The sequence below is a fragment of the Mastacembelus armatus genome, chromosome 22, assembly GCF_900324485.2.
Source record: "Mastacembelus armatus chromosome 22, fMasArm1.2, whole genome shotgun sequence".
Taxonomy (NCBI): domain Eukaryota; kingdom Metazoa; phylum Chordata; class Actinopteri; order Synbranchiformes; family Mastacembelidae; genus Mastacembelus; species Mastacembelus armatus.
The window spans coordinates 11422414-11432534 of record NC_046654.1 but is presented as its reverse complement, the minus strand read 5'-3'; the positions used below and the strand labels follow the sequence as shown (position 1 = coordinate 11432534).

At 42.2% G+C, this 10121-nt stretch overlaps 2 protein-coding genes across 6 annotated transcripts; both read right to left on the bottom strand.

Annotated features, from left to right (window-relative positions):
• Nucleotides 1-247: 247 nt before the first annotated feature.
• fosaa (v-fos FBJ murine osteosarcoma viral oncogene homolog Aa) lies at nt 248-3790 on the bottom strand. Of its 2 annotated transcripts, none has more exons than XM_026302935.1 (4): nt 2994-3790; nt 2174-2401; nt 1738-1845; nt 248-1642 (listed from the first exon to the last, which is right to left on the bottom strand). In XM_026302935.1, exons 1-4 carry the CDS (start codon nt 3129-3131, stop codon nt 974-976), a joined length of 1143 nt encoding a protein of 380 aa, XP_026158720.1. In that variant the 5' UTR covers nt 3132-3790; the 3' UTR covers nt 248-973. The 2 variants fall into 2 exon arrangements, with proteins under 2 accessions (XP_026158720.1, XP_026158728.1); XM_026302943.1 differs by having other exon boundaries at nt 2174-2328; nt 2994-3129.
• mlh3 (mutL homolog 3 (E. coli)) lies at nt 2994-10047 on the bottom strand. Of its 4 annotated transcripts, XM_026302902.1 has the most exons (13): nt 7181-10047; nt 6838-6969; nt 6682-6761; nt 6427-6531; nt 6250-6334; nt 6095-6163; nt 5872-5980; nt 5580-5739; nt 5448-5471; nt 5276-5354; nt 5015-5166; nt 4859-4930; nt 2994-3094 (listed from the first exon to the last, which is right to left on the bottom strand). In XM_026302902.1, the coding sequence occupies exons 1-12, from the start codon at nt 9765-9767 to the stop codon at nt 4859-4861; spliced, it is 3654 nt and encodes a 1217-aa protein (XP_026158687.1). In that variant the 5' UTR covers nt 9768-10047; the 3' UTR covers nt 2994-3094. The 4 variants fall into 4 exon arrangements, with proteins under 4 accessions (XP_026158687.1, XP_026158679.1, XP_026158696.1 ...); XM_026302894.2 differs by lacking the exon at nt 2994-3094 and having other exon boundaries at nt 3840-4930; XM_026302911.1 differs by lacking the exon at nt 2994-3094 and having other exon boundaries at nt 3841-4930; nt 6868-6969.
• Between the last annotated feature and the right edge of the window lie 74 nt (nt 10048-10121).

Genomic DNA, 10121 nt, shown 5'->3' with positions numbered 1-10121 from the left:
AGAAACACTGAGGCTGCAACGCCACAATATGGCTCAGATGTGAGGCCTCGGCCGCAAACCCTGAACAACCACAGTGAGCCGAAATAAACAAATGCCATGTGAGGTACAGAAAATAAAAGCTACTGAAAGTCACACGCCTTACTAGAAATAACTCCACAAAGAAAAACTTCTACTGCTTCTTTGTAGAATTAAATCCTCAAAGTTCAAATGTTGGGGAACAACATACAAACATCCAAAATACCAAATTTAATAATAATAATATTTTAATGAGTCGGAAATAGATTTCTTACAGACAGATTACAAACACCAGCAACAAACACCACTCTCAATGTAGGTTTATTGGAATTATTCAGCAGCATAGATAAGCAATCAATGCTCATTTCACTTATTTTTAAACTTAAATAAGTCAAAATCTGAAAGGTAAAAAAATAAATCATAAGTTACATCTTGATAAGATATATAGTATATAGCACTGGATGTTTTCATGGAAAACTTTCAACATTTTAACAATGAGGTCAAACCACAGTTGATGACATTGAGGTATGCAGGTACTTAACATGGATGAATATGTAAATACAAGATTTACAGCAATCAATACACGATTCACAACCAAAACACAAAAACCGTACTGCAACATTAAATTCCACATTACATCTTTAGATCTAGTAACAGATCAGATATATATGAGCCTTAAAAATTATTTGGAATTTTTCAGCATGCGTAAAATCAAAACTTACTTTAGTCCCTCCTTTCAAAGTAAAAGCCATGCTTTTAGTTAAATCACTCTTGTCTATGTATCTGGAGAAAGTTTATATGTTTGTTTAGTCACACATAAGACGTTTCATGAATGTATTCTTTGAAGTGTTACATCATACTGTGGCATATGTTGTTGATATCATTTTAAAGTCAGTAACCTGCAAACAGAAAAAAAAAAAAAAAATCAGAGATCAAATTGGTGATTTCCCTCTGCACATTATAAGGCCAAGAGAGTCGGTGAGTTGAGGATATCAACAGATTCAGCTTTGCTCCCTCCACTTTTATGACCGTCTAGTCCCTCTGTAAGAGAGTCCAGCTCAGGGCATGCAAATGTGAACACAGACAGGTAGGTGCTGCAGGTGGGGGTAGAGGTCACCACGGGAGTGCTGAGAGGCTCCAGGTCATTGGAGACGGACTTGTACAGGGTCTCCCAGTCCGAGACCCCAAGAGAGCTGCTCAGATCTATGTCTGGCACAGATCGAGCAGTCTCCATGGGGGTTTTCTCCTCCAAACTGGGTAACACATTGTCCAGCAGCCCCTCCTTAATGTCCAGAGAGGGCTCGAGATCACAGATGTTGATTTCAGCACTGGCACACAGCAAGATATTGGAGTTCCCAGAGATGGCTGTAGATGGATCACTGGGGATGTCCATGTCCTGGAGCGAAGGAGCTTCCTGGGTGCCATCATCTGGAAGTCTGTCCTCGTCTGGACCGGCCAGTAGCTCTGGGGAGCCCGTGGTCTCCTGGAAAATAGACTCCAGTTCTTCGGACATTTGGCACACCGGTTTATGTGTAGCAAGGATAAATTCAAGCCGCTCTTTTTCTTTGAGAAGGTTGGCTATTTCTGTCTCCAGGGCTGCTTTTTCCTCCTCCAGCTTGTCTGCCTCCTTCAGATAGATGAACATCCAGAATCATCCACATGGGAAAAAACACAACAGTGGGTGCAAATGACAGCTGACTAAATGCATCACTGTTTACTTACAGCTTGCAGTGTATCTGTGAGTTCCCTCCGTCTGTTGCGACACTTTGCCGCGGCCATTTTATTCCTCTCCCTCCTTATCCTTTTTTTCTCTTCCTCTTCTGGAGACAGCTGAGATGTAAAAGAAATAATTCAGTCATCACCTTGAACAATCCAGCCATTTCACCTCCTATTCCACCTGCATCCGTTGCCAATTCACCCTCTGAGGAATGGCAAAAGCATGTTTCGCTGCAATGCGTCTAAAAATAGACCATTGTTGCAGACTTGCTGTGACCTGAATATAAATTGACTGCCTAAAGAAGGCACATAGACAGCATATGGCAGCAGAGGAGCATACACAATAGCCCTGCTGCACATAGAGAATTCAGATTGGCATATATAAATGATGCTATTGACTGCTCTGTCCAATAGCAGGTAGGCTTCATCTGAGCTCACCTACCTGCTCTGTTTTCCCCTTTCTGGCAGCATTTTTTCCCTTATTCCCGCCTGCTTTGGGTGTTGCCTGGTGAGAGCTTTGCTGTTCATTGGCTCGCTTGCTGCCCAGAGACGGGGAGACAGATGTGATAATCGTAGGCTGGACCATCCACTGGAAATCTGGGGTAGAGGAAATTGCAGTGACTGTTGGAACAAATGAAGCGTCTTGAACGCTCATGTCTTGGCAGACCTCCTGAAAAATGGAAATAACCGACAATGAGGACTACAATAGAGATTATTCGTTTAATTATTCTGTTCTCATTCCGTTTCAAGTGATTTTTTTGTGTAATGACGATCATCAATAAAATGACAAATCCCGTTTACAGTCTAAAACACAGGGTGGCCTGCGTGAGCCATATTTTCTTGAAATCTACCCAACCAGAAACAGCCTCCTCCGGATCAATATTTGACTTTATCATTGTTTCTGACGTCAACACTGACGCAGAGATACTGTGGAGTCTCCTGAATGGATTTATTTTTCTCAATGAACCGCTGCATCGACACGCTCACATTTGGTCCCAGGACGTGAGAATCATAACAACCCGAGCCACCGCGCTATTCTGTCACATTTCCACCCGCACTGATCTCTGGCTCAGTGATCCATCGAATGTATGAAAGTGACGTTAAAGAAACCGAGTTCATTAAAACCTTATCAATCAGTTGCATCTCTCCCCCTCCCCCCTCCCCATCACGAAGATAAAAGGCATCGAGGCATCCAGTCTGTGGATGTTTAGACAGCGGTGGATCATCTGCCCCCTGGGCTGCATGGGTGAAGACATTCATACCTTTGCATTGCTCTCTGAGGAGGACGCTGGAGAGCTCGTCTCATCTGGCGTCTTCTGGTTGAGTGTCCCGACAGGAGACTCTGTCCGGCAGGTGGGAGAGACTGAATCCATGTCAGGCGACAGGTCGTTATGATACATGACGAGGGGGAAAAAACACTGATCAATGACAAATATGACTCTGGCCTTCCGCTGGGCAGAGCGGCTCTGGTCCCTCTCCAGGTATATACCTGGTAACTGGACGACTAGAATGCAAGCCCCTCCTTTTATGCTCTGCTACAATTTTATGAATGAACCAAGACTGTACCATCGGCAGCGGAGGAGGAGGGGGGTCAGACTGACAGGCTCACAGGCCTGCGGTTTGAAATAAAACAATATTATTTTGCCATTTCTCCTCCACTGTATTTCCTCCATGAATAACACGTTAACTATGTTTCTTATATATGGCCATGACATCAAACAGCCGAGCAGTTTTCACAAATAAATGAATGTATGAATTACAATGTGGGTGAAAAAACGTGAACCCATTTATGAACATCCTACACATATGTAATAAATTCCTGCGTGACGAAAACTTGGTGTTTTGGTCTACACAGCAGAAACAATATGCAGACACATTCTGTTTAGTCATGTTAAAGCTCATTTAATAACGAGGTGGACGCGACGCATTTTGCATGACTATTGTAAAAAACCACGTATTGACTAAAGCTCACGCTTGAAAATCGAGGGAAACTATCATACATGATGAGAATAAGATGAATTGTTTACTTGGACAGGTGGGGGTGGGGGGTAGCCACGTGACATGACCCGGAATTTTTTTTGGGGGGGGGGGGGGGGGGGGGGGCGTAGCAGCATTTGACAGGATCAGTATCCCCCTTCTCTCCCATCACAACAGTGACATGAAGTACGTGTAGGCTTAACACCTCCATGGTGTAGATTGTCCTCCTGATGTCTGTCCTGCTGGGACTGGTGTTTTCTATTACATCCTACCTGCTGGACAACTCTACAAAAGTATTACAAGAAGACAGCTGTACAAATGTACTCCTGACATGATAGGAGCCAAAAGCCAGAACTAATGTGAACATGAAGCCTGGATTGGAAGCAAAGAACAAATAGGGGAGGGATGTCAAAATACTGTTAAGTCAAAGACTGCAATCTTCTACTATAAATGCATGATGGTTTTTGAAACAGCGGTAAAAAAGAAGATGCAGATATCAGAATATTTAAACATGTTTGGTAAATATTACTCTTGCAAATTCTTAAAGTTTTCTATAGATCTTCTCTTCTGGAAAAAAATCCAGCAGCTGCTCTGGCACAAATTAAATGTGCTGATTGAGAAAAGAACAAGGGTTTCAAAGTTAGAGTTAGCTCCTCTGCATCATTTATTGATTTGCTTAAACTGATTCCACCTCTAAAGAGAGTTCTGCTTTTCAACATCACCTTCATATCTATTTTGATTACATTGGTCAGGTGGCAGATTTTTTATTTGAGATCATGCTTCAAGGCAAAAAAGCTAATTGAGGGAATGTGTTTCTCAAGCAGAAACTGGTAGAACACAGCTTGATGATCAGGTGGTACATACAGTAAATGCAATGTGGCTTTGGCTATTTTTTTTGATGATCCTTCACATTTCATCAGTTTGCTTTAGTATTTCCTCCCTTTGTATACTTACAGTACTAAATGTGAATCATTTCCAAACATTTATATAAAAACTACAACATTACTATGACTTAACAGTTGCCTCAGTATAAAACAAAATCTTTCAATTGCAGGATTTTGACTATTCGACTTTGACTGCAGGAGCCATTTAATAAAGGAATTATAAGTTACAATTCATTTTGTTGACAATAAAAATAAAATACACACACTTATCTATTTCCATATAGTGTCCATGCTTTATACATTCTTCTCAGCTTTTGGAGGTTGGGTTTCTGTAATTCCTGTGGACGCAAGAATATTTAATCATCACCACACTAAAAGAATGCTACTTTCTACAAGTTCACTCTCCTAATATGTTCTGGTACCTTCTGCTCTTTGTCCAAATGGAGGATGTCTAGTAGAGGAGCGATAGAAGGACGGCCATGGGCGCACTGGAAAGGCAGCTTGCAGGAGGATAAGGATGCTACTAAACTGCAGCATTCCTCTCTACTCAGGCTGTCGTTGAATTTGATGGCACCTGTTTAATGTGTACATGAAATCGTCACATGTATGGCCATTTCAGTTTTAAACCCATTTATCAAATCATAACTGCACAAACAACAACCTAATAAAAGATTTACCCTCACCATGGCATGCTAAAGAGGCTAGCACCTTCAGCACAGTGAGAGGCAGAGTTCCTCGTACTCTACCAGTTGAGCGCAGTAACTGAAAAAAGATTAAAACATGTTGCCATCCATCAACTACGATGCTTTTAACACCATAGAGACTTAGGAGGTAGAAAGACACTTCCTAGCTTACCTCAATCTGCTCTTGAAGATACTCCTGATGACCCAAAATGCAATGTGGAAAATATGAAGTTTTGTTCATTCATCATTTGTTTAGTGAGCGGTATAGTAGATATTCTTAATAATGTGGTTTTTCAAGTCTTACCTCAACAACAGACTTGATTACAGATTGTCTGCCCCGCCTCAGCTCATTACTCTCTCTTTCCACGAAGCACAGTGGGACCTTCCTGACAAATACCTGTGGATCAGCTTCTTCTGAGAACTTCACTTCCAGACCCAAACTCCTCAAATGTGCCTCAAAAGACCTGTAGGAAAATGAGGCCACAATCTAAAGGAAATAGCAATGGCATTAAATAGTCACAGCTAAGTACTCATGTCTGTGGTATATTAAATAAAAACGTTTATTTCCCCTCACGCTTTTACATAGAAAACCACACCTAAGCAGCCTTAGTTCCTCTTCTGTTACACTGATCTGAAGAGGTGGCAAAATGGTTGATGAACACAAACGTCTCTCTCCTGCTGCATCTGGGTCATCCTCATAGGAATCTGTTAGCGGTGCATGCAGTTATGAAAGAAGGATCACATCGGGGTCCCAACAACAGCATTACTAATTTAACATTTTATTTTCAGCATTAATACTGTAGATTGTGTGTTTTTTACCTGCAACTAGATTTTCGAGTCGAACTCGCTCATGTGCAGCATGTTGATCCACCAAAACCAGAAGGTTTCCTGGGATTTTAATAATGTACAAATTTGAAATGTGCAATAAGCCTGGAAAATAACAGACAACAAGACTCACCTATTTCTGTCCATACCTTCAGTTTCAGTGTGTTCTGCAGCTTCTTCATCTCTTGTATTAATAAGACATGCAAGAAACTTTTTATCCACTTGATTAATAACCTATAAGGTAAATAAATAAGAATTACATAACAATTACCTAACATTTTGCCACAGAACTAAAAAGAAAGGTGAAAAGCTAAGGAGAAATCTGCCTTCATTGAGTGAATCATGGCCTTAGAGAAGCGGTACGGAAACAGGATGTTGTGGACCTTTACAGCCAGTCCATCAGCTTGCCCATTTGATATGTCCAAAGCAACCTGTAGACAGAGTAAAGCATAATGCATCATTAAACAACTTAGATGTAACTAAAATGCAAATCTGAATTAAAACCCTAGTCTGAGATTACAAGGCTGTTCACTGATATAACAGGCACATTCTGAAGTCAAATAAACAGAAGTTTTTTTTACCATAGGAGGTCGGACAAACACAGGATTATTCCACTTTGAATATAATGCAGAAAGTGAGTTGGAGGTCTCGCCACCATCATCTGTTAGGGCAGACAAGATTACATGTATTGCAAAGTTAAGATATTTATTTTCTTTGTGTGTGTGTTTGGCCCTTACAGTCTACAATCTGATCTGTCTGTGAGGTACCTCTGTCATCAGGCCCTGAACTAATCACCCTTTCTCTCCTGGATTTACACAGGAAGGGCAACACTAGATCCATCTGAAATGGGTAACACCTGTATTCTGTGCCTGCAGTTCAAGGAACGGGAACATGAAAGTAAACATGAGCATCATGGCTAACACTTCATCCACATAAGAACAGATGGTAGATCCATTTTCATGATTATGACAGTGAAGGTATTCTTGCTTTTTGTACTATTGTAGTATTAGTGCATACTACAGTTCTGCTATTGTAATAGCACTATTTCCAGTTAGTCTTCAATTATGTTTACTGACTCACCCATTTCAGTGATGACACTCACGGCCATATTGGTGACATCAGATGTACAACACACTTGTGTTTCTTCAGGTGGGTTTTCATATCTGCTGAGCCCCGTCACTTTGTTGACATAAACCATCTTTCCCACAGATGTATCATAGTGATGAAGCCAGTCACCTGATGTGGTATCCTCTTTCATCTCAGTGGTAGATACACTACTGCAACCTGAGAGTGGTTCCGGATTCAGTTCAGCGACACCAGGATTCTCCTTGTTATTGTTGTCTTGTATGTCACCACTACTGAGACAGTCGCTGTCCTGTGTAGTCAAGGACAGGTGTGGTAATACTTCTGAAACCTCTATCCCTTGTTGTTTTAAATGACAGAGTTTAGCTGCCAAAGATGTTTTACCTCTAATTTGACCTGAAACTGGTCTTAGTCTGGTGAAAGCTGAGATGGATGGTGACTTTCTGAGGGTGCTCTGTATCTCTTCACTATCACCAATTTGCTGATCTCTGACTGAAAAGGTCTGGCATTGTCTGTCTGTCAAAACAAGGCTGCCTTTCTGAGAAAGTCTGGCAGTGTTCTGAAAATCAGTTTCCAGAGAGGACACCTTCAGTTTTTCAGATTTACCAAATACTCTTCTAAACTTATCAAGAGATCCAGACTCGTTACATAAAGACAGCTTTTGACAAGAGATATCTCTGGGAACATTTGAGGGGATAAAAGAAGCAAAGTCTGTGCATACTTTCTGCAATGGTCCGTCATGGTCCACATCCAGGGAAATTTTACGTTTTGATGCAAAGGGTCTGTCCTCGTATTTTGGTGCTAAACGTTGCTGCTGAAAAACTGATCTACTGATTTGGGATGTGCCTCTAGTGTCCAGACTCTCATGATAATATGGATCGGACAGGCTTATCTTTCTGTTACATACTAAAGCATGTCCATGTCCTCCTGCAGCCTTGAAGACAGGTAGTATTTGCTCAGGGTTGTGTAAATCAGGCTTTTGCTGAGTGATGCTGTCTGCTGAAGTCACCTTGCTGGTTGAGCTAAAATTGTTGAATCCCGGCTCTGTTTCTTTGACATTTTCCAGTTGTTCGCTCTCTTCTTGTCTAACTGAACTTACATACATACATAAACTCTGAATGCACACCCCAGCTTCACCTGAAGTTGGTTCATCTTCGTCAGTGATATTATTAGATGCAGTTTCCAGTGTAGCTAAATCACACTGTGGCTCATTCATACTTTCTTCATTCACGCTTTCCTCACTGTTAATCTTTTCCAATTCATTTGCACTCATCTTTTTTGACACCACTTGTTCAGTCTTTTCTTTGTACTCCATCAGATCTGATTCCTGGCAAACAGCGTTCTCAGATACACAGTCATCTCTGCACTTACGATGAACAGATTCGGATGCTAGTTTTATTCCAATACTGCAGTCAAGTGTGGAAGCTGTGCAAGCTGCTTCGCTGTTCCCTGCTTGCTCAGTACTGTCAGTGCCAAACAACTTTGGAGATACATAGTCCAAGTCATCTTGAGACAGTACAGCCACCAGGTTCTCCCTGCTCAGGAACATTTTCACTGCCTCTTCTATGCAGAGCAAAATGCCATCCCAATCTTTGAATTCTATTAGCGTTTTGGCAGGCTCGAGACAAATGTCATACTCTGAATAAGAGCATTTGATATTGATAACATATACTCCGTGCAGATCATGGCTTCGTTTGTGCTTTGGACTCCTGATGGCAGACTGCCCATCGGGGCTGTCATTTTTCTGATATGAACTGCTCAGTCTGCGTAGGAGAAAGTTCAGCAGCTTGTGTATCCGTGTTTTCAACAGAAGTCTCTCATTTACATACAAGAACTGTAAGCTGTTGTTGTAGTGGCCCTCTCTACCAATGTAGCCAATGACTTCAAACTGTCCATGTGTGTGGCTGATCTCTCCCAGTTTCTGTGCTCGCCCAAGGCTGTGTATCTGCACAAACCTGTGGTAGGTGTTTCTCGCTTTAGGGAGCTGCACCATCATGGCTCCTGTGTAGTCGTTCCTCATGGTAAAGGACACAGAGGGATGCACCAGAGAAATAGCCTCCACTCTGTGTCTGATCCTTTCACCTTCCAGGACAGGATCCAGCCTCTTCCTCCGGACTGGCATGTTGTGGAAGAAGTTACATATGACAACAGTAGTCCCTGCAGAGGGTCGAGCAGCCTCTGCTTCAAATACATCCAAACCACTGCCATCCTTGAAGATCTTGACGTGCGTTTTCACTGACGATCTGGTCCGGGATGAGATTTCAACAAGTGTGGCTAGAGACACTATACTTGCGAGTGCCTCTCCTCTAAATCCGTACCACTTGAGGTTGTCCAGGTCTTCAACAGAGCTGCATTTGCTTGTGTAGTATCTGCTTCCCACACACTTCATATCCTCAGCGACCATCCCAGCACCGTTGTCGATCACCTGAACTCTAAACGCCTCCATGTCCACCCTGACTCCCACACAGGTGGCCCCGGCGTCGATGCTGTTTTGGATTAACTCCTCTACGCACTGTTGTAATGACGGGACGGCGACACCGGAGCGAAGTTTCCCCTGAACCTCTTTGGGCAAACATTTAATCATAGTGTATAGTTCTCTTGGTACATTTAACCTCTTACATGTCCAGACTGATGTTAAAGTAGTGGGTGTTAACGTTAGTCCGCTGCCTGTTGCTAACGTTACCCGAGTTCCAGTAATATTAGCTTAGCCGTTGCTAGCGCCATTAGCTCCAGCGATAACATTTAAGCTGCAACGTTTTTTAAAAAACAGATTTGACAAAACATTAAATTACATAAATAAAAATAACATAGGGCCGTGCTAAAAGACGCTCAGCTGTTGTTTAGAGTCAACGTGAAACACAAGGACATGCTGCAGCAGCTAACGACAAAAACTAATAGCGCCACCTTCTGGTGTGAAGGGCCGACAGGTTTAACCGTC